Source organism: Chiloscyllium plagiosum, unplaced genomic scaffold (genome assembly GCF_037043375.1).
Source record: "Chiloscyllium plagiosum isolate Xiang-an unplaced genomic scaffold, Cpla_swu_hap1 HiC_scaffold_13, whole genome shotgun sequence".
NCBI classification, from domain to species: domain Eukaryota; kingdom Metazoa; phylum Chordata; class Chondrichthyes; order Orectolobiformes; family Hemiscylliidae; genus Chiloscyllium; species Chiloscyllium plagiosum.
Genome location: NW_028270151.1, coordinates 26,529,035 through 26,554,223, shown reverse-complemented (window position 1 = coordinate 26,554,223; position 25,189 = coordinate 26,529,035). Strand labels below are relative to the sequence as shown.

The window sequence follows — 25,189 nt, the reverse complement described above, 5'->3', positions numbered from 1 at the left end:
AAGTAGTCAAAGACTCATTTTTCAATTCTTCAGGCAGAGAGGTCCAAAGACTCACAGTTGAGACAGGAAAAAATAGTCAACACATCTCTGCCTTAAATGGACAGATTTTCTCATAAGAGGGAACATCGTCTCCATATCTTACCCGACAAGACCCTCAATGTCTTATATGTTTCAATCAAGTTGCCTCTTACTCTTCTAATCCCCAGAAAGCACCCGCCGAAACTGTCCAATTTTTCCTTATAACACCCCCATTCTAAATATTAACCCAGTAAACCATCTATATATTAACTTGAACACATTTACATCCTTCCGTAAATAAGCTAACCAATACTGTGCATGTAAGTCCACTTGCAGTCTCAAGGGTGCATTACTTAAGCATAACCTTCTTACATTTGTATTCAATTTCTTTCCCAATAAGTGATCATATTCTTTTCTAAGTATTTTGTGTAACTCCACACCAACAGTTTACAACTCATGCATGAGTACACCAACATCCCGCTGCAGCTCAGCGCGGTGCAATCTCTCACCATTTAGACCATATGATTCTTTTTCAATCTTCTTGCAAGTTCAGAAATATTTAATTTAGAACCAAGAAATTTGCATGGATTGTAAACAACTGTGACCCCAAAATTTATTTTCATGGTTTTCTATTAGTAACATCCTGCCATCTTTTCTTATCCCTGTTATTAGTTTTATAATCAATTCTCAATCCAAAGAACTACATTACACCCAATCTGTGGTGCCCTAATTTTATGTCTTAATCTCCTGTCTGGGATCTAGTTGAAAAAAAAACTGTTGGAAATTCGAATATACCACATCCAGCAGTTCACCTTGTTTTTAAGTCGATCACATTTATTGAGTGGTTACTATCTGAAAGATGTGACAAATAACTTCTTCCAATAACTCCCCCAGGTTTTTCAAACATGATTTCCCGTCCATAAGTCAATCTTGACTCTACTGACTTATCAAATTATTTTTAAGAGTGTCATTACCATGTTTATAAAAAATAGATTTATGTAACTTCACTTTCTGATCCTATTTGGTGCTTGCTTTCATTTTGTCTTCTAATCTTGCTTACTACTTGTTTGACTTCCAGTTACCAAATATGCGTTCCCCCAGGATCCCTTCCCCAGCCAACCTAGTCTGAAGTGTTCACAACAGCAGCAGAAAATCATAGTATGAAATTGTTATCCTGATACTGATAAGGTGCAATACATTCATCTTATAAAGGTCCTTCCTGCCCCAGACTGGTCTCAAAGTTTGAAAAAGCCTGCAGCCTACAGCCTGCAGCATACTTGGTAACTGGAAGTAAAACAAGTAGTAAGCAAGATTAAAAGACAAAATGAAAGCAAGCACCAAATAGGATCAGAAAGTGAAGCTCCATGAATCTATTTTTTATAAACATGGTAATGACACACTTAGGCGGCACGGTGGCTCAATGGTTAGCACTGCAGCCTCACAGCACCAGGGTCCCCAGGTTTGATTTCAGCCTTGGATGACTGTCTATGTGGAGTTTGCACATTCTCCTCGTGTCTGCGTGGGTTTCCTCCCAAAGTCCAAAGATGTGCAGGTCAGGTGAATTGGCCATGCTAAATTGTCCATTGTGTTAAGTGTGTTAGTCAGAGGGAAATAGGTCTGGGTGGATTACTCTTTGGAGGGTTGGTGTGGACTGGTTGGGCCGAAGGGCCTATTTCCACACTGTAGGGAATCTAAATCTAATGTAGGGAATCTAAATCTACAACAATTAATCACCAACTGCTCAATTGCTTGATCCTTCTATTCACAAGTTCAAAGAACAGTGGTAGTGGGAATAACTCTGATATTACTGCTTTTAAATTCTTAGTTTTAAATCTCACTGATAGCTTGCTTAATTTTTTTTTCAGGACATCACCCTTTTAATACCTATGCTATTGGTCCCAATGTGGAACATAAACACAGACTGTTCGCTCTCCTCCATAATAACATCATACAGCTCTGATGTGCCATCCTTGCTGTGGCACCAGGGAGACAAACTTGATTCTGGAGTCAAATCTACATCTGCTGAAACACATGCTCATTTAAACACAGACTGTTCGCTCTCCTCCACAATAACATCATACAGCTCTGATGTGCCATCCTTGCTGTGGCATCAGGGAGACAAACTTGATTCTAGAGTCAAATCTACATCTGCTGAAACACATGCTCATTCCCATTCAATGGATACTCTAACACTATTGCTGTTGTTTTCTGCTTCCTCTGCAACTGTGCAGCCCGATCAACCATAATGACACAGATTTGTCACAGACTTGACTGAATTCCACTGAGAAACTATTTCTGTCAGTATTAAACAAAATGGAAAATGCCTGGACACACGCGATGTATCAAAGATGTTTCCATTAGTAGGAGAGACGAAGACCCAAAGCCACAGCCACAGAGTAAAGGAATGACCCTTTAGAATTGAGCTGAGGAGCAATTCCTTCAGGCAGAGGGAAGTGAATCTGTGGGACGTTTTGCTACAGAAGGCTATTGATGCCAAGTCATTATGTGGCTTTAAGATTTTCAGGGATCAAGGGTTATAGGGGAAGGCAGGAGAATGGGATTGAGAAATGTGCCAGCTATGATTGAATAGCAGATCAGACTCAGTAGGCCCAATTGCCTAATTCTGATCCTGTATCTTATGATCTTATGGCAAATTATTTGCAAATGATATTATCTCAGAGTGATTCTCTTGCACTGCTTCCTTGATTCTCCTAGAGCTCCGAGTGGTTACCCATTCACTCCTGCGGTGTTACTACCTCCTTGAACATGGTATTCATGCCATTCTCTGTTCTGTGTTTTCACCCCAGAACTACAACTGCTGCTTGAGTTAATAGCAGAGCTCAAGTAGACAGGGACAGTTGTGCTTGTCTAAGACATGTGATATTTCCATTACTTCTCATGTGGTATAGTAGGTGGATTCCACTGAACCAGGTAGCTCCGCCTTGCATTTACCATACCTTTACAAGTGATTGATAAGAAGATTAAGGTACTAGCCACTCACCAATCCACATCTCACACTTTACCTCAATATGAACTAAATTCTGAAGAGTGAGAAAAGTAAGGAAGAGAAAGCTTTCCTCGCCCTCCATGAAATTTTTACATTCACTAAATTCACAGATTCTCATGTAATCTTAACTGTGCTCTAAACACTTAAACCTTTATATTTTCATGAGCCCAGATAAAAACAAAAGCACAGTCAGTTCCTCTACAGATACAGAAACTAGATTGAACGAGAAAGTTAATCAATTGATTACAGCAGCTCTGTACTGGAGGGCTGCTTACGGAAACTTATATTAAACTTCAGTCAAATGATCAATGCAGACAGCATTTGATTTTCAGAAAGAGATAGAACTTCACTCAGCACATTCTCAGCTCCTTCCAAAATACAAACTATACTCTTTTTTTCCCAACAAGTGTTCTTGAGAGTTTTCCACTCTGATTCTTCCACTGTGGTGCTTCAGCGATCCAGCGATCTAATGGATGAGAACCTGCTTCTGTGATCATTTCAGAGTTTCTGTCTCATTTCTTCATTTTCCTCATTAGAATTATTACTTTTGTGCACACTTTGATAATTAATTGAGGTGAATATTTTCTAAGTGAATATTAATCAGCTTGAAAAATAATTATTGTTTTTGGAAAAAGGTCAAAAGGGACCACGGTTAGTTGGCGGTGATAATACCTGTTCAGGAAGAGTGGAAATACTGATGGGTGATACCTGGGGCACAGTTTGCGACACCTACTGGGATTTACAGAACGCAAACGTTGTCTGCAATCAGCTTGGCTGTGGGACTGCGATATCAACTCCTGGTGGTGCATTGTTTGGAGAGGGAGATGGTTTGATATGGATGCATATCATTGAATGTAATGGCAATGAAATGCGTTTGACAGATTGCCCCTTTGTATCCTGGGGGCAACATCGGTGCACACACAGAAATGATGCTGGTGTCATCTGCTCAGGTAAGGAATCCTTCATTGCCTTGTATCAACTATTCTCATAATTATATGATCACATATTTGCACATTGACATGTGCAATTGGTTGTCCTGTTTAAGTTATATATGAGCATGAACTGAAGGACAGCAGAGTGACCAATATATCAGAGTTTTCTATCTTGCTTCACTTTTTGCTCATTTTCACAAGAAAGTAACATAAAACTATTGAACACTTCCTCTGAAGGGTGTTGCAGAAGGTATAGTGAAACAGCTATAAATCTACACAGTCTTGGGTGCACCTGATATGATATTGATGAGTTTACACCCTGAATTTTGTTGGAATCTGAGTTCCAGATATGTGGTGTAACTAATCCATGTATTTTACAATCAACCTGTTTAGAGATATCACTGCACACCTCTTCAGCAAGTGAGACTTGAACCTGGGTCTCCCAGCTCAGAGGTGAGAACATTCCCACTGCTCCACAACAACCCCTCAAATTTTGAGATGTCTTCTCCCAAAGAGACTCTCCTGGCTCAGAGATGAGGGCATTACTACTGCACAAAAGAACTTCTCTACTAATTTTCAATACAATGTGCTTAATCTCAGCTAGATGTGAGCACATTGGATTGAAGTGTCTGCTCCTGAAAGTTACAAATTGATGAGCACACCTCCCGCCCATGTGACCATATATAGGTGCGAAGTGGATAAAATAGGCTGTGTGGTGGACAGTGATGAAGGTTATCTCAGAGTACAATGGATCTTGAACAGATAGGTTAATGGGCCGAGGAATGGCACATGGATTTTAATTTAGATGTTGCATTTTGATAACTGTGCTGTGGATGTGCCAGTGTTGGACTGGGGTGGACAACGTTAAAAATCACACAACACCAGGTTGTGATTTTGAGCATTTTGGTCAGGCAAACCAGGGCAGGACTTAGACAGTTTATGGTAGAGCCCTGGGGAGTGTTGCTGAACAGAGACCGGAGGGGTGCAGGTACATAGATTTTTGAAAGTGAAGTCACGGGTAGACAAGATGGTAAAGAACACATTTGGCACACTTATATTCACAGGTCTGTGCATTGAGGGTAGGAGGTAGGATGCCGCGTAAATGAATTGGTGAGGTCACTTTTAGAATCCTGCATTCAATTCTGGTCTCCCAGCTAAAGGAACAATGTTATGAAACTTGAAAGGGTTCAGAAAAGATTTACAAGGATGTTGCTGGGAGTGGAGGGTTTGAGCTATAAGGAGAGGTTGTATTGGCTGGGGATGTTTTCCTTGTAGGTTTGGAGGCTGAGGGGTGACCTTGTTGAAGTTCATAAAATCATGAGGGACATAGATAGGATAAATAGACAAGGTCGCTTTCTCAGAATAGGGAAGTCCAAAACTAGAGGGCATATGTTTACGGTGAGAGGGGAATGATTTAATTGGGACCTGAAAGGCAACATTTGCACGGAGAGGGTGGTACATGTATGTAATGAGCTGCCAAAGGAGGAGGTGGAGGCAGGTTCAATTACAACATTTATAAGGCATCTGCATGGGTACATGAATATGGGCCAAATGCTGGCAAATAGGACTGGATACGTTTCGGATAGCTGGTCTGCGAGGACAAGTACGACCTCAGGGTCTGTTTCTGCGCTGTATGATTCAATGAACCATGACCCAGTCCAGACTAGGTGTATGAAACTCAGTGTCAAAGCACTCTGGGAACAATATATAGCATATGGGATATCACATAATGACAACATATCTGCTTTCGATTAATTGAATACAAGCAGTGTTCACAGGGCTAAATTTGTGAAGAAGGTATTCATTAACAATACTTTTATGCTCTTGTAGTGAAAGAGTGGCTTGATTGTGACTTTTAATATTCTGAAAGCAACAGATGGTGAAAATAAATATTCTTTTACTAGCTCGCGAAAGAATCTAAGACAAAGAGACATTAAATTATTATCACAGCCATTCAGGGAGGAATAAGCGAAGAAGCATTAATTTACCAACACGTGGAAGCGTGAATCTCTTTCAACCCCAAACTAAGATAGACCAATGGATTCCAGCTATCATGGCAACTTTAAATGTGCACATCTCTTGAAAGATTAAAAAATTGGAAAGTCGTTGCTGTCTGAAAGTTCAACTGACAATATATCTCCCTGACTTCGATTTGCTTGCCTGTAAAGACATTGTCCTTCTGAGCACAGCAGCTCAGAGTGAATCTTTTGAAACATTAATCTTTCAGAATATCTTTATCTTGCAAACCGGGGCTACATTCTCTATTTGCTTTCTATTCTCAGTTTATTAACTCGGCAATAGATAAATCGCACAATAAGATTAATGGTCATATTTTATGTTCAGATGATGCCGTTTTAAGCATTGTATGAACAGTTATAAAATTGCACTCTGACAGGTGAAGATTGGCAGTTACGACTGGCAAACGGAGACAGTACTGTCCGTCTGAGCACAGCAGCTCTGACCGAGTCTTTTGAAACATTAATCTTCCTCGCGATCAATTGCCGGCTACTTTCTATTCCTGCTTTCTATCCTCTATTCATTAACTGGGGAATAGATAAATTGTGCAATAATTAATGGTCATAATTTATGTTTCAGTTGATGTCTTTTTGAAACATTGCATGAACGTTGATTATAAAATTGCCTTCTTACAGGTGAAGATTGGCAGTTACGATTGGTGAACGGAGAGAGTATTTGCGAAGGCCGTGTGGAGGTTTATTATGACGGTGTTTGGGGGAGAGTGATAGACACTCAGTGGAATTTCAATGAAGCAGAAGTGGTGTGCAGACAGCTGAAATGTGGCTCTGCAATAAGCATTTACAACCAATTGAAGTTTGGGAAAGGCACCGGACCGACCTGGATCAGTAATGTCAGGTGCAACGGAAGTGAACCCTTCCTTTGGAATTGCACTTTTACAAAAACGGAGCAGTCATCAATTGGAGATGACGTGGGAGTGGTGTGCTCTGGTACGACCTTCTTTATTTCCTCACATGTAACCATTGTCCTGCTGCCAGCTATGGGATAAAGACCCTCAGAGTCGATAATTCTATTCAAGAGAAATGTATGGTTTCAGACTGTGTCTACAACTTTGAAGTTGTGATCTGCTGTGATTACAGCACTGATTCATACAAGGGACGCTAGCTACATTAAGAGTGAGATATGTTTACGAGAATAGGGCGATTGTCTTTGATGAAGATGGCTGAGAAGAGATGAGAAGTATAGAACTGTTAGCCTGAACAGGCCGTTTCTATCCTGTAAACACTTTGCAATAGTTATGCAGCATGCAAAGAAATGATAGGATGGGATATCTCAGTTATCTGTAAGAAGAATAAAGTGGTTATGGTTGAGGATTTTAACTTTTCAAACATATATTGGGACTACCATTGTGTTAAGGGTTCAGATGTAAAGGATTTTTTAAAGTGTGTGTAAGAAAATTTTCTGATTCATGATGTGGATGTACCTGCCAGAGAAGGTGTAACTCTTTACCTCCTCTTGGCAAATAAGGCAGCACAAGTGACTGAGGTGTCAGTGGGGAAGCAATTTGGGGCCTGTGTAATAATTCTATTGTATTTAAAATACTGATGGAAAAAGGATAGAACAGATCAAAAGGTTAAAGTTCTAAATTGGAGAAATTTTGATGGTATTAGGCAAGAACTTTCAAAGGTTATTTGTGGGGGATGGTTAGAAAATGGAATGCCTTCAAAACTGAGATTATGAGAGCCCAGAGACAGTATGTTCCTGTTCGGGTGAAAGGCAAGGCTGGTAGGTATGTGGAATACTGGATGACTAGAGAAATTGAGGTTTTGGTCAAGAAAATGAAGGAAGCATATGTCAGGTACAGACAGCAGAGCTCCAGTGAATCCTGAGAAGACTATAAATGCAGTAGGAGTATACTTAAAAGGGAAACCAGGAGGGCACAAAGGGGACATGAGATAGACTTGTCAAATAGGTTAAAGGAAAATCCAAAGGGATCTTATAAATACATGAAGGACAAAAGGGTAACTATGGCGAGAACAAGGCTGCTCAAAGATCAGCAAGGCAGCCTATGTCAGGAACCGCAGGAGATTGGGCAGATACTAAACAAGCATTTTGCATCAGTTTACCATAGAGAAGGACATGAAAGATATCGAAAGAGGTGAAATAGATGGTGACAGCTTGAAAAATGTCCATATTACAGAGGAAGAGGTGCTGGATGTATTAATACACATAAGGGTGGATAAATCCCCAGGACCTGATCAGGTGTATCTTAGATCTTAGAACTCCATTTGAAGATAGGGAAGTGATTTCTGAGCCTCTTGTTGACATACTTGTATCATTTGCTAATCACAGGTGAGGTGTAGGAGGACTGCAGGTTGGTTACCGTGGTGTTACAAAAGGTGGTAAGGTGAAGTCAGAGAACTTGGTCATCCTGACATCAGTGATGGGCAAGTTGATTGGAATGTTGGCAAATAGGTTTAAGGAGTTTTTTGAAGAAGTAACAAAAAGGATTGATGAGGGCAGAATGGTGTACGTGATCTATATGTACTTTGTAAGGCATTCGACAAGGTTCCTTATGGTAGACTGTTTAGCAAGGTTAGATCACATGGAATACAGGGAGAATAGCCATTTAGAAACAGAATTAGCTCAAAGGTAAAAGACAGAAGGTCATGTGGAGGATTGTTTTTCAGACTGGAGGCCTGTGAACAGTGGTGTGCTGAAGGATTGGTGCTGAGTACACTGCTTTTTGCCTTTATATAAATGATGTGGATGTGAACACAGGAGGTGTAGTTGGTAAGTTTGCAGATGACACCAAAATTGGTGATTTAATGGACAGCGAAGAAGGTTACCTCCGTGTACAATGGGCCAAGGAGTTGCAGGTGGAGTTTAATTTAGATAAATGTAAGGTGTTGTATTTTGGAAAGGCAAATCAGGTCAGAACTTACACACTTAATGGTAAGGTCCTGGGCAGTGTTTCTGAACAAAGAAACCTTGGAGTGCAGGTTCATAGTTCCTTGAAAGTGGAGTCACAGGTAGATAGGATAGTGAAGAAGGCATTTGATATGCTTACTTTATTGGTCAGAGCATTAAGAATAGGAGTTGGGAGGTCATGTTGTGGCTGTACAGGACATTTGGAATATTGTGTGTAATTCTGGTCTCCCTCCAATCAGAAGGATGTTGTGAAATTTGAATGGGTTCAGAAAAGATTTACAAGGATGTTGTCAGGGTTGGAGGGTTTGATCTATAGGGACAGATTGAAGGTGAGAGAAAAAGATTGAAACGGCATTCGAGGGGTAACTTTTTCACACAAGTTAGTGGTTTGTGTGTGGAATGAACTACCAGAGGAAGTGATATATGCAGGTACATTTACAACATTTAAAAGAGATTTGGACAGAACATAAATAGGAAAGATTTAGAATGATCTGTGCCAAATGCTAGCAAATGGAACTATTTTATTTTGGGAAATTTGGTTGGCATGGAAGAATTGGACAAATGGACCTGTTTTCAAGCTGTATGACTCTATGACTGATCCAACTGCATGTAAATCGCTATGAAAGTACATAGCAAAGAATTCCAATTGTTTGGGCTACAAATGTTTCTGTGTTGTGCAGTTGAACAGTGGAAGGAAACAAAACACCCAACTGAAACATTGGTAGCAGTCTGTAATTAAAACTTGACAAGTTTATATTTTATAAGTGCTCATTGGAAGTAATATTTTTACTATAGGTGTGTTCAACTATTTGAGGGAAATTTAGTGCTGTTCAGCCTGACCAGTACATCCCTCAACCGTCAATGAGTTTAATCTCTATGCCTTCAGCACAACCTGGCCAGCCAGTAAGTTGTCATGCAACCTTTAGAAACATGGCTGAGAAAGACAAGAAATGTCATTTGTACTATAACATCGATGTGAGGAGACTGGATTTTAAAACTTGCAAATATCCTTTTAAGCAGGCAGGTTCAGATGGAGTCAAGATTAGAGTGGTGCTGGAAAAGCACAGCAGGTCAGGCAGTATCCGGGGAGCAGGAAAATTGACGGTTTGGGCAAAAGTCCTTCATCAGGATGAAGGGCCATTCCTGATGAAGGGCTTTTGCCCGAAACGTCAATTTTCCTGCTTCTCGGATGCTGCCTGACCTGCTGTGCTTTTCCAGCACCACTCTAATCTTGACTCTAATCTCCAGAATCTGCAGTTCCAACTTCTGCCTAGATTCAGATGGAGTTCAGTTCTGCATCATAAGGGTAGCCATTACTTTACACTCTTCTTTCATACCCATGACTAGCTGCAGTACTGTAATATTTGAATTGTGAATAGTTGCAAATTACATGGTTAAGCAATTAGTTTTCATTTTGAAAGTGACATAGGAAAAAAAAGGAACAACTAATTGACAGAAATATAACTCACTGATTGTTGTAAGGAAATTAATGTGAAACAGACCATCATTTTCAAATAAATCCACTATAAGGAAAGCAGGAATTGTTTCCTCCACCAGAAACTGTCTAATTATTCCTGTTCTGCAGATCATATTCAGATAAGATTGGTGGATGGTGGAAGTCGCTGTGCTGGAAGGGTGGAGCTTTATTCCAATGGAACCTGGGGAACAGTGTGTGATGACTCCTGGGATTTAACAGATGCCCAAGTTGTCTGTAACCAGCTGAAGTGCAGACAGGCTTTAAATGCAACAATTTCCGGTTGGTTTGGTCCAGGCTTGGGGCCTATTTGGTTAGATAATGTGAACTGCAGCATGAATGAGTCTGTTTTATGGGAATGTCTGGCTGGGCCATGGAGTGAGAGCGACTGCAATCATAAAGAAGATGCTAGAGTTATCTGCTTGGGTGAGATGTACTTTCAAATAGTGTATTTGCATGGCAATAATACAGGAATCTAACAAACATGAGTTGTAGATATTTAGTCATTGTAATCAAATTGTACATTTTTTTTGTTCAGTGCTGTCGGTAATATAGGAATGGCCCTGGTTTGCTCACATGAAAGCACAATGTATAATGAGAGTGCAGCAGACAATTGGGTATCTTCTAAATTAAATGTTTTGACTTAGATCTTATTTTAAATGGCCACCTGGACAACGTTAAGTAACAGAGTTGACACTTAACAGCCCCAGTCCAAGATGCAAATGGTTTATTCATATGTATGAGGGGAGCTGCTCAAAGGCTCTGCACCAAGTTGCAACTAGTAATGAATTTTATACATAAAATACAGTTGCACACTCCATTCCGGTCAATAACCCATCTATCACTAACCTAGGTGCACATCCCATCTTCTAACTCCTAAATAAATGTTTAATTAAGGTTTTTACATGAAAAGCCTTAAACAAAGTACAATTTTACTACAGTTAAGCAAGATAAAGTTTTTCAAAGCTGAATAAATATTTTCTGAAGCCAATTACATATTTTCATAATAGTCTTCCATTGTAGCTGAAGTGCCTAAACTTTATAATCCGTCCTGACTGAATGGCATATAATGGCATATAATACCCTGGTTGGTCAGGAGGCACAAGCTCTACCCCTGACTTCAGTAAATCATCCTAAGAGTCATATCAGGCAACTGGTTTTCAAGTTGGACTGTGTGCAGGCCCTGCGCTATCTGTCAGAGTTCAATATGCCTCATAGTATCCTGACTTTGATCAGCATCACAGACTTGGTCTCCTACCCTGTTTACCAATAAACTCATTTTTCAGGTGCAGATAGGCCTGTGTAGTTTCTCAAGGTCAGGGGTTGGGGGGAGAGGGCACATTTTGAGGAAGGTATTTTGTTGCGTCTTCCATTTCCTTCTCTGGCAAGTTAATATTCAGGGATCTCAGTCATTTTTCACCCCATGAGCTTTTCTACTTTTTGTACTTTAAGCCCTTACATCGTTGTTATCCCTCATAATACAAGGCTGTTCTTGTCTTTTATTTTACTTTATTTGACTCTTCAGCCTTCAGGGAAGCTCTTTGATAAACTGTCTTCTTATATTAATTTCGGTCTACATCAAAAAAATTGACCTTTCCTTTGTATATTTGAGCAGTGATATTTAAATGGAACAGAAGATTAAAGTTCTTATTTTTGTTCCACAGAGCACAGGGCTGTTAGACTGCAGGATGGTCCAACTCTCTGTCAGGGCAGATTAGAAGTTTTCTATAATGGAACCTGGGGGACTGTTTGTGCAGATTCCTTTGAAATGGAGGAAGCGGAAGTTGTTTGTAAACAGCTCAGCTGTGGCTCTGCCCAATCTGTGGAGCCTCCTGTTACATTTGGAAGTGGTTCTGGACAGATCTGGCTCGATGATGTGAATTGTTGTTCACATGATACACTCCTGTGGCAATGTGCATCTTCACCATGGGGCAAACATAATTGTAATCATCAGGAGGATGTTGGAGTCATCTGTTCAGGCAAGAACGGCAAATGGACCCTATTTCAGTTGAAATAATTTGTGAATATTCAAATGTTTCTATCACTCGTAAATTTAAGTTCATTCAAATTTCTGTTGTTCATGATCACATCATCCTTTTGCTCTCTGACCTACATGGACACCTGGTTCAGCAGCAAATTGAGTTTTAAATTCTCATCCTCATTTGTAAGTCTCTACATAGCATTACTTCTCTTTGCTTTTGTTGTGTCAAAGTCCCACAATTCTACAGTATATCTGATTTCCACTGATTCTTGCTTCTTCTGCATTTCCAGTTATAAATGATCCACAATTTTGGGGCTCCATTCAGTAGACATGATCTCAAATCATAACCCTCGCCTTAACATGCATCTGTTTCTTTACATTGTTTTCTCTTTTACATTAACATTAAAACGCACCTCTTTGATAAACTTTTTATTATCTGATTCAATATCACTCTGTGTGCCTCTGTGATAAGTTTAATTTTATGATGGCCCTCAAGAAGTACAAAGGGGCATTGCTGTATAAGTTGTTGTTGAAGTAATAGATGTAGTTTTATTTTAGAACTAAGTCCAAGGAAAATACACAATCAGAGGGATTCAAAGAAAAGTGAAATCCGACCTGTTCCAGAACATTTAGGTAATTATTAGTATGGATATTAATATATGCTGTATGATAGGTATTGAATTTTTAAGAAATTAACAAAGGAAAAACTGTGAAGTGGTTCTTTGAAGTGTGTCCATCATCTTGACTTTTGTGCTACGAAATATATTGTTTTGCATACAGCGTAGAGTGCTATTGATAGTGTTAAGTGCCCAATTATTTTACATACAGTCATGAGTGGTCTTGATTCAGGTTAAGTGCAGTGCACGATTACCTTAGTTCCAGCTATTGTTATCTTTGCCAGGACTGATTACATTGAGTGTAGCAACAGCAATATATCAAGGCACACTTGGTAATTCAGTTTTGCTAATGAATGGAAAGCCTTGAAGGAATTATCCATTGACTAAATATTGGGGGGACAAAAGAGCTTCATGAGTCTGATCCAGGCAGCGCAGCATTACCTGTCAGACTGTAGCCACACAGAATTTCAAATTAGAATTCAACACATTGTTCCCTCTTAGGAACTATTCAACATTATGCATTCTGGCACATTCAGCATAACAATTGCACATAGCTTTATGTCAGGCTTTTAATTGCAGTCAGTGGGCCTAATTAAAATTAATTTGCTGACACTTCTATATTTTAAACACTCTCATTAACCATTTTTAACAGTGAACAATTATCTTCCATGATATGCATTGGAAAAACAATTTAGTTTTATTAATTGCAATGAATTAGCCCAGATCTGTGAGTTTGTTTTAATCATCCATTAAATGTGGGTGCTGCTATTAATTGCAGCATTTATTATTGATCCTTAATTGTACTTGAGATGGTTGCTGTGATCTGCTTTCTTGAATCACACTGTCCTGTGGAATAAGGGACACCCATGGTGCTCGCATAGAGGGAATTATGTGATATTTATTGAGCAAAACTGAAAGAGGTCCAAGACAGGATAATAACTTGCAAGTTGTGGTGTTAGCCTGCACCTGGCATCCTTCTCTGATGAGGTGAGAGAGGTTGTGAATTTGGAAGTTGCTGCTGAATGAGCCTCAGAGTGTTACTGAATCTTTTGGTGATACATACCACTATCAATTTTTTGTATTTTTGTTCATGTTGAGTGGAAGTCACTGTTTAGACTGGCATTTATTTATTATTACTGTAATGCTTCTTGTGTGCAAGTAGAACTGTAGTCCTCCAGGCAAATGGAGAGTAATTTACCACACTTCTGATTTGTGCCTTGTAAGTGGTGGTCAAGTGATGAGGAAACTGAAGGTGAGTTATTTTGCCACAGAATGTCATTCTCTTGACTTCTCTTGTCACCACAATATTTATTTGGTTATTCAAATTCAGTTTCTGTTTCCAGAAACTTTAATCTAAATGGCATCAAACAGTAGCATGTGTGTTGGAATTTGGAACAGGGCAAATAAAATAATTTTATCAATCTGCATGTTGATACCCCAAGTTCTTATTCATATTTTGTTTCTGTAGAGTTACGGCTAACTGCAGGATTTGATAATTGTTCCGGAAGAGTTGAAATATTCTTCAGCGGTACATGGGGAACAGTTTGTGATGATTCCTGGGATAAACAGGATGCTGCTGTTGTCTGTCAGCAATTAAATTGTGGTGGCCCAATTTGGACTGTGGGAGGAATGATATTCGACCAAGGTAATGGCACAATTTGGATGGATGAGGTTAAATGCAAAGGAACTGAATTATTCCTGTGGGACTGCCAATTGTCAGCTATGGGCGATCACAACTGTGATCATAAAGAGGATGTCAATGTGATATGTTCTGGTAAGTGTTTTTGAAAGTGAACTATTTACCATTCACATTCTTCCCTTTAAAACTCTCCATTATTTCACTCACCCTATCCCTGCATTCTAAACTCTGGTCTTTTGGTCATGACTGAATATAATTCTTTCACCATTGACAGCATCTCTTAATTTAGAAAGTACTCTGTTCCCTCAAACTTCAGTCCAAAGTGTATCACTTAAAACGATCCCAATCTGAGCTCTACTTGCCACCATTCTACTAATTCAGTTACTCTGCCAATGTCCACTTGCAGGTTACTTTCCTTTCTGCAATATTTACTTTGCTAACTATCTTGAAACCATTATTAAACTTGAATATATGTTTACTCCTTCATACATTGACATTACATGTTTACATTATTCATGCTATAGCCCATTATCTTCCCACAACTGAAACATTTGTATATCGTCAGTACAATTGCGCTGTACACCAGGGTGAGATTGACAGCTGTACAAAGGTTGGAAAGGGAAAGATTGAGATTATGTGTCCTTGCTGAATCATAACTAAGTTGTTATTTTAAGGTAATTGTAATGAGAAAGAGAATAACATAGCTCTGGTCAGGTAATGCTCAATTAAATCAACAAAATATTTCAATTCAATCAATCACAAGGAAATGTGTGAGGCAGAATTTCCCTGTGTCATTATCATTCTTTCATTAATAATTATTATTACTTTCTTACAGGCCAGCAGAAACTCATAGCACCTTTCAACCAGGAAAGCCCCCCTACTTTCATCATCCCTTCCATTCTTGTTATTCTTTTGATTGCTGTCTCACTTGCTTTGGCTGCAGAATTACAGAGAAGCTTCCAGAAAGGTTGGTTAATTTCCCATTAATATTGCTGCCCCATAAATGGAGAATCTGATTGTTGCTCATTTATTGTTCTGCGATTCTTAAAGTTTACAATGTGATCACACACAAGAAATTACAGAGGTGATATACCATGAACTTGCTGTGATTGACAATTTTTTGTCCTTGAGGAAAGATTATGGCATGTTTTGGGTCAAGACTTCTTTTTTGAATGGACGAGATCTAAAGGAAATCCAATCAATACGTACATGATAATGAAGTCTGGAATAGAGTGGATGGGGAACCTATCTCATTCGGATGAAAATTCAACAGCCAGGAGGCATAGAATTTAAATCATTTGCAGAAGAGTTGAGGGAACTTGAGAACTGCTTTCATTCAGAGAGTAAACTGGTTCGGAAAATGTGGTGTGAGCATGGGTGAAAAGGAAACATTATTAAAGTGATGAAAGGTATCTTTAACAGTGCTAACACTTGCTCAAAGATACCCACTATGGTTCTTGTAATGGCCACTCCACTCCTGACCTCATCATTGCCTTGGTTTATACATGGACAAAAGAGCTGAATTCCAGAGGTGGGGTGACAGTGACAGCCCTTGAAATCAAGGCCACATTAAGCTCAGTGCAGTATCAAGGAGCCCTAGCAATAATGGGAATTGGGGGAAGACTCTGCTGCTTGGAGGCAGAAAAACACAAAAATGTTTGTGGTTTTTGGAATGCAAATCATCTCGGCTCCAGGAAATTTCTACAGGAGTTCCTCAGGGTGCAGTCTGGGCCCAACTAATTCATATGCTTCATCAATGATTTCCTCTCCATCAATATGTTAGAAGTGGAGATGTTCAATAACTATTACACAATTCATATCTGTTCAGATACTGCAGCAGCCCATATACAAATGAAGCAAGTCTTGGCCAATATCCAGGCTTGGGCTGACAAGTGGCAAGTAACATTCATTGCACACAAATGCCGGGCAATGACCATCTCCAATAAGAAACAATCTAAACACTGTCCCTTGACATTCAAAGGCATTGCTATCAATGTATCCCTTAATACCAACATCCGGGAGAAACTACTGGCCATAAACTGAAATAAAATTGCCATATAAATGCAGTGGGTTGAAACATATATCAGATGCTAAGAATACTGCAACAAGTAACCACCTCCTGACTCCCTAAAACATGTCCATCATCTGCAAGTACAAGTGAGAAGCATGATAAAATGCTTCCCATGTGCCTGGATGAGTGCAGCTCAAATAGCACTCAAGAAGCTTGTCATTATCCAGGACAAACAGCAGCCTAATTGATTGGCATAACATCCACAAATATTCAATCTCTCCAACACTGACATTTAGTAGCAGCAGTCTGTGCCATTGAAAAGAAATGCTGCAGAAATTAAACAAAGATCCTTTGACAGCACCTTCCAAATCCACAATCACTTCCATCTCAAAGGATATGGGCAGCTGTTATATCGAAATAACACCAACTGCAGGTACCCTCAAAGCCACTCACCTTCCTGATTTGGAAATATATCGCTGTTTCTTCACTACCAATGGGTCAAAATCCTGGAATTCCCTTTTTAACTCATTGAAAGTCTACCTATAGCACTTGGATTGCACTGGTTCAAGAAGGCAGCTCACCATTAATTTGTTAAGGACAACTAGGGCTGGGTAATTCTGAAAAAGCATCACCAGACTTGAAATATTAACTCTAACTCTACTTTCTCCTCACAAATGCTTTGACACCTGCTGAGTTTCACCAGCAATTTCTGTTTTTCTATTAGCATTAGACATTTGCTCATCTATAATCTGACATTCTTCATTCTACAGCCAACAAAAACAGAAATTTTGACCCTGTTTATGAAGAGATTAAAGCTCAGGACATTGGTGCAGGGCCAGGTAATTATTTTTAATATTTATGCATGTGATAACCTTTAAATTCAAGACTGCAGACCTTTCGGGTTATATGTTTACATTCAGAGGTTCACTGAATAATATCATAATGGCAATTAATGATATAAATGTGATATACATATCCAAGTTAGGCCAAATTAATGACCTATAACACACTATTCTATCCCCACCCCGGACAAAGACTGACATAAAAGAAAGGAATACCTTAAAAAGGAAGTACGACCAATGCCTCTACGATCTCCTCAGCCATCTACTTTGCTGCTCTGAGGTGAAATACATCCAGTACAGGGATTTATACACCTTCTTAATGATAGCCACTTCACTCACTTCTACCCCCAAACTCTTTTGAAATTATAGTATGCTGCTGGTGTCTTCCACAGTTCATCTGCGTTTTCTTTGCTCCCCAAAAATACTTTTCCAGCCTCATTTTCTAGCAGTCCTGTGTCCACTATTGATTCCATCTCACTTTCATACATCTTAAAAACCTCATGCATTCTTCTTTTATATTACTGGCTATCTTACCCTCATTTCATTTTCTATCCACTTATTGCTTTTCAGTTATCAATGGTGGTTTTAAAAGCTTCCCACATTTTTCACCACATTGTATGCTTTTTTTAAACACTGTCCATGACTTCCCATGTCGGTGATGGTTGCCTTGTCCTCCTCTTTTAGTATGTTTCTTCTTCCTTGGCCCTAGAAACTCCTATCATTGCTGTTCAACCATCGTCTCTGTCAGGTGCCCTTTCCAAACACTCTGGCTAATTCCTCCCTCATGTCTTTGAAGTTACCATCAATTAATTATAATACAGTTACATCTAATTCCACCTTCTCCCTTAAACTGCAGCATGAATTCTATCATGATTACTGCTTCCCTGAGGAGTTCTATCACCTTAAGCTCATAACACATCATCAAATGTAGAATTGCCTCTTCCTTAATGGGGTCTACCACAAGCTGCTCTGAAAACAAAACACCTTGTAGACATTCCAGGAATTTGTTTTCTTTGGATTTTTTGTAGTCCACCTGCATATTGAAGCTCCCCTATGGTTATGATAATATGTCTTTTTTAACTCCTGATTTACTTTCTGCCACATATCCTGAGGACTGCTATGGGGACTATGTATACCTCCCATCAGAGTCTTTTTCTCTTTTGTAGTTCCTCAACTCTGCCCACGCAGACTCTAGGCTTTCCAACTCTATCATTTCTGGCTATCAATTTAATTTCATTTCTTATGAACAAGAATACTCCATCCCCTCTGCCTATCTTCCTGTCACTTTAATAGGACTCTTATCCTTGGATATTTAGTTCCCAGCCAAAATCTCCTTGCTACAATATCTCTGTAATAGTGACAACTTCGTACTGGCCAATATCAATCTATATTACAAGCTCATTTACCTCCTTTCATATACCATGCACAATTAAGAGTAACCTCCTGAGTCTCACATTGACTGGGGCAGCACAGGACTTCGGGCCAGCATGGTGGCTCAATGGTTACCATTGATGCCTCACAGTGCCGGGGATCCAGGTTCAATTCCAGCTCAGGCTAGGTGGGTTAGCCATGGGACATGCAGGGTTCCAGGGATAATGGTTCTGGGTGTGATGGTATTCAGTGGGTTGGTGTGGACTTTCGGGGCCAAGTGGCCTGTTTCTACACTGTAGAGATTCTATGACTGTCAAGATTAGAGTGGTGCTGGTAAATCACAGCAGGTCAGACAGCATCTGAGGAGCTAGAAAATTGACGTTTCGGGCAGGAATCCTGACTCTTGAATCTGATCTCCAGCATTTGAGGTCCTCATTTTTGCCTATTCTATGACTGTCCCCTTATCTACTGTGTGTGAATCTAAATCCTGAACAAGTACAATTCTGAAAACTTTAATAATTTTCTTCAGAGCCTCCCCATCCCTCTTTTAAAATTTTCCATAATTTCTGTTCCCTGCACCAATGACTTTGTTTAAAGACTTATCCACAGCCCTCATTATGTATTTCACCTGGATCTGGTCCCTGCATGATTCCAGTGGAGTCTGTCTCATTAGAACAGTATCCTCCTTCACAAGTACTGTGCCAATATCTAATGAATTTGACACTAATTTTTGAGCCACATGTTTACCTGTTTAACCTGGTTGACCCATTGCCAATTTATTCATGGTTCAATTAAGAATCCAGGAATTATTACCTTTTATGGTTCTGCTATTAATCTCACTCTGAGATACTCATATTCCCTCGGCAAAATCTCTTTCTTTTTCAGTATGTTATTGCCTACAATAGCTGGATCTTTTTCCTGCCAAGCCAAGTTCCTCTCCAGCCCAGATGAGATATCTTGAACCTGTTCATCTGGCAGGAAACACAATCTTCAGGACTCTTGGTCCTGGCAACAGAGAACATTGACTATTCCACTGACAATACCATCCCGGATTAGAAATATATTTCTCTTTTGATCCCCTCTTGAATGGCTCTGGCTCTGGGTACCATGATGCTATAGTCACTTTGCCTATCCTCCCTGCAGACCTAGCTCTTATCCATACAGGACGAAAGAATCTCAAAGCTGTTAGATAGGCTCAAAGGTTGATGCTCCTTCAGCGCTACCTCCTAGATCCCTTCAGCACCCTTATTTATAGTCACACCCTCCTGTTCCTGACCATTGACCGAATTCTCATGGTTGTGACTGCCTCCTGAAAGTGTTCAGGTAACTTTCCCCCTCTCTGATGTGTTATAGTGTTCAAAGTTCAGACTTCAGCTCATCAACTCTGAGCTGCATTTCCTCAAGTAACCAACACTCGTTCCAAATGTGTTCACTTGCAAATCAAAATGGGGTCTATCAGCTCCCACATCATGCAGGTACAACTCACGGCCTGACCCTGCATCTCTGTTTTATTCAATTAGTTTTTAATTAATGCTTTTAAAAAAAATTCTTTCAAGTCTTTTAGTTCGTAACCTCTAAATATTTCTCCCATTTATCTTAAATCTGAAAGTAACCTTATAATAGTGAAATACATAGCTGTTACCAATCAATGAATTTATAATTTTCCTGTGATGCCACTCATGCTGGTCTGTTGGACCCCCGTCCTCAGCATCAACCTATTACAAACTATGAAAAAAAAGCAAGCAATCAACATCCCTTCCCCCTCTACACTGAATTCCTGTGCTGCGTCCAAACTCCTCAAAGTATATATTCACTCCGGATATTTCTTACCCTGATGTGAACTCTCTCTCCTGACTCTGCGCAACTTGCTGGACTTTTCATTGGGAACAAGAATACATAGTAAATAGGTCTATCGATTTAAACCACTTCTAACACTTTTTTGAGTGAGTCGTGGCTGAAAAGAGATGTAGAATTATAGTAATAATTAATGGTAAAGCAATTTGTTACATTATCGTTTGGAGTGGCTGTTTGAAAACACTTGGGCCTAAGTCGAGTGTAATAAGTTTATTATGCCAGCCTGTTTTCCTTTTTTTAATTAGATTTGTTTCCTCCATCTGATGCTGAACTTGAAAGGGAATATGATGAAATTCAATAATTTGAGATGGAGTTGTGAGGACTTTCATCTGAGCAAAAGTGTAATTGAGGACGACATTTACAACAAAGTATGTTACAGTTACCTATTTTTCGACAATGACTTGGCACAAATATTGGTGTTGAAATTCACAAGTTGTATCCAACCAATTCAGCAATTATTACAGTTGGCTAAGCTCCATGGAAAGTTTGTGAGATTCCTAGTAATTAATTTACCATGTGGAGAATGGTAAATCAGGACAACCTTTATATTCAGAACAAAATAAAAAATCATTCTAGGTTTAGTGTGAATTTGACTTTATTGTAGTACAAATTCTACATGTTAGTACTTTTTTATGCTTTGATAATTTGATTTGGAAAGGTTTAGTCATGAACACCTTCCTCTATCTTATTGTGCATATGTGAATTACTAAATATGTTATGATATTGTAATGATGATTGAAAACTGTTGTAAAATAGTTTAATGAAACAGTGAATGAGGCATTATCCTCTCTCCTGAGCAAACAAAATCTAATTCAGTTGTACGCTGCAAACTTTTCATCTTGCAATATGTAGACATATGAATTGTTATTTTCTCAAAACTGTGAACAAATATGAAATTGAACTGTTAAAAGGAGAGATTTTTATTGATAATTAATTCCTGAAAGGAGACTGTATTTCACACACCCAAAAGTTTCATTTAATTTATAACATATCTGGGGAAAATAGCTTTTTGTAGGGAAAACATTAATCTGTACATCAATATTTTCAGTTGCAGCTAATGAATTGCAACAATTCTTATAGACTGATGTTGAATGAACAACAAACATATAAAAAAATGACAAGTCATGGAACTGCAATTCCATCCAAACTATAGAGGATATAACAAATAAAGGGAAGCAAACAAGCCAACATTATTATTAAAAATGTCTGTAAAATTAATTTTTAAAATTGAATTATCAATAATAGCTGTAACCTTGAAATGCAACCAATTCTAAAAGTTAAGAGAAATTGACAAATCTGGCTTTTGTAAAAGACAAATATAGTATCTCAGAACCTGTAATATGTTTCAATCATTCAACCAATTCAGCAGTTGTCATCCAATGAAAATAAAGGCATTGCATTTAAGTTGGTTTCGATGTTGCCAAGTGCATGTAAAATAAATTTGAGATCATTATTGAGTTATATCAAATTATCAATAAATACTGCTTTGACAATCAGAGGTAATTGTGTGCTTCAATAACCAAAGATCAAATCTTTGCAAAACTATCCACACAAATTTAGAAAGATTTCTGAAATAAGAACACAAATTATTAAATAAGACATTTTGTACGAGACTATTTGACACACTCATCTCTATCTAGGTGCAGCATTTTTGACTGGAACATAAAGGATTCAATTTCAATTTGAAACATCAACTTATCATAATAATTCCAGAATGCTGCACAGAAACAACAAGTGTTGACTATTAAGTGTTGAACAAGTATTGTCATCTGAAGTACTGATAATATTGCTGATAATGGTTACCCAAAAACATTACATTTGGAGTTTTTGAGACAAGATGAAATAAAGCTGCATGAGAAAACTATTGTTGCTGGATAGCTGAAAGCATCACTGCGGTTAAACTGATCCATCAGTGACAGGTCAATTGTTTGCTTTACGCAGTCTTTCTAATTGTCTCAGTTTGAGCTGCAACAAAAATCGCAGTCATATATTCATAGAGACGTACAGCATGCAAACAGACCCTTTGGTCAAATTGGTCCATGCCGACCAGATGTCCCAACTCAATCTAGTCCCACCTTGTCAGCACCTTGCATATATTTCTCCAAACCTTTCCTATTCATTTACCCATCCAGATGTCTTTTAAAATGTTGCAATTGTACTCGCCTCCACCACTTCCTCTGGTAGCTCATTCCAACCATGCACCACCTTCTGCATGAAAAAGTTGCCCCTTAGGTCTCTCTTATATCTTTCCCTTCTTGCCCTAAGTCTATGTTCTCGAGTTCTGGTCTACCCCACCCCAGGGAAAAGACCTTGTCTATTTACCCTATCCATGATTTAGAGATGCTGGTGTTGGACGGGGGTGTACAAAGTTAAACTATAACCTGGTGTTGTGTGATTTTTAACTTTTTATACCCTATCCATGCCTCTCATGATTTTATCAAACTCCGATGCTCCAGGGAAAACAGCCCTAGCCTATTCAACCTCTCCCCATCACACAAATCCTCCAACCTTGGCAACATCCTTGTAAATCTTTTCTGAACCCTTTCACATTTCACCATATCATTCCGATAGTAAGGAGACCAGAATTGTATGCAATATTCCAAAACTGGCCTAACTAATGTTCTGTACAGCTGTAACATGACCTGCCAACTCCTGTACTCAATACTCTGACCAATAAAGGAAAGCATACCAAACGCCTCCTTCACTATCCTATCTACCTGCGACTGCACTTTCAAGGAGCTATGAACCTGCACTCCAAGGTCTCTTTGTTCAGCAACACTCCCTAGGACCTTACCATTAAGTGTATAAGTCCTGCTAAGGTTTGCTTTCCCAAAATGCAGCACCTCACATTTCTCTAAATAAAACTCCATCTGTCACTTCTCAGCCCATTGGCTTATCTGATCAAGATCCCATTGTAACCTGAGGTAACCTTCTTCTCTTGTCCACTAAACCCCCAATTTTGGTGTCATCTGCAAACTTACTGATTATACCTCTTAAGCTTACAGCCAAATCATTTATATAAATGATGAAAAGTAGAGGATCCAGCAGCGATCACAGGCCTCCAGTCTGAAAAACAACCCTAAACCGCCACCCTCTGTTTTCTACCTTTGAGTCAGTTTTGTATCCAAATGGCTGTTCTCCCTGTATTCCTTGAGATCTAACCTTGCTAACCAGTTTCCCATGGGAAACCTTGTCGAATGTCTTATTGAATTCCATGTAGGTCACGTCTACCACTCTGCCCTCATCAATCTTCTTTGTTATTTCTTGAAAAAACTCAGTCAAGTTTAGATTCCGTCCAGTCTGGAAACAGGCCATTCGGCCCAAGAAGTCTACACCAACCCTCCGAAGAGCAACCACCCAGACCTATCCCCTTACATTTGACTAATCGACCTAACACTATGGCAATTTAGTATGGTCAATTCACCTGACCTGCATATCTTTAGACTGTGGGAGGAAACTGGAGCACCCAGAGGAAACTCATGCAGACACAAGGAGGATGTGCAAACTCCACACTGACAGTCACCCAAGGCTAGAATTGAATGTGGGTTCCTGGCATTCTGAGGCAACAGTGCTGACCTTTGAGCCACCATGCCACCCTATTTGTAAGACATGATTTCCCAGGCACAAAGCCATGTTGGCTATCCCTTATCAGCCTTTGCCTTTCCAAATACATGTACATCCTGTCCCTCAGGATTCCCTCCAACAATTTGCCCACCACCGACGTCAGGCTCACCGGTCTATAGTTCCCTGGCTTGTCCTTACCACCTTTTTTGAATAGTGGCACCACATTAGTCAACTTCTAGTCTTCCGGCACCTCACCTTAGACTATCGATGATTTAAATATCTCAGCAAGAGGCCCAGCAATCACTTCCCTAGATTCCCGCAGAGTTCTAGGGTCCACCTGATCAGATCCTGGGCATTTTATGTGTTTCAAGACATCCTGCACTTCCTCCTCTGTAATATGAACATTTTTCCAGATGTCACCATCTATTTCCCAATATTCTGTATGTTCCATGTCCTTTTTCCACAGTAAATACTGATGCAAAATGCTCGTTTAGTATCTCGCTCATCTTCTGCAGCTCCACACAAAGGCCACCTTGCTGATCTTTGAGGGGCCCTCTTCTCTCTGTAGTTACCCTTTTGTCCTTAAGGTGTTTGTTAAAAACCCTTAGGATTCTCCTTAACTCTATTTTCCAAAGCTCTCTCATGTCCCCTTTTCGCCCTCCTGATTTCCCTCTTAAATATAGTCCTACTGCTTTTATACTCTTCTAAGGATTCACTCGATCTATTCTGTCTGTACCTGACATATGCTTCCTTCTTTTTCTTAACCAAATGCTCAGTTCCTTTTGTCATCCAGCATTCTCGATACCAACCAGCCTTTTTTTTCAACCCAACAGGAATATACCGTCTCTGGACTCTTGTTATCTCATTTCTGAAGGCTTCCCATTTTCCAGCCATTCCTTTACCTGCGAACATCTGCACCCAATCAGCTTTTGAAAGTTCTTGCCTAATATCGTCAAAATTGGCCTTTCTCGAAT

At 39.4% G+C, this 25,189-nt stretch overlaps 1 protein-coding gene across 1 annotated transcript in view; it reads left to right on the top strand.

Moving 5' to 3' along the window:
• The window catches only part of LOC148148278 (scavenger receptor cysteine-rich type 1 protein M130-like), a 36,321-nt gene extending 14,180 nt beyond the window's left edge, over positions 1-22,141 (top strand). The window contains exons 5-13 of the mRNA XM_087993947.1: positions 3,661-3,975; positions 6,609-6,920; positions 10,448-10,762; positions 12,001-12,315; positions 12,876-12,920; positions 14,403-14,708; positions 15,409-15,540; positions 17,355-17,423; positions 20,897-22,141. Of these exons, the coding sequence (XP_087850073.1) occupies positions 3,661-3,975; positions 6,609-6,920; positions 10,448-10,762; positions 12,001-12,315; positions 12,876-12,920; positions 14,403-14,708; positions 15,409-15,540; positions 17,355-17,423; positions 20,897-20,952 (1,865 nt within the window). The 3' untranslated portion in view covers positions 20,953-22,141. The remainder of the gene's footprint in view (positions 1-3,660; positions 3,976-6,608; positions 6,921-10,447; positions 10,763-12,000; positions 12,316-12,875; positions 12,921-14,402; positions 14,709-15,408; positions 15,541-17,354; positions 17,424-20,896) is intronic.
• The last annotated feature ends 3,048 nt before the right edge of the window (positions 22,142-25,189 follow it).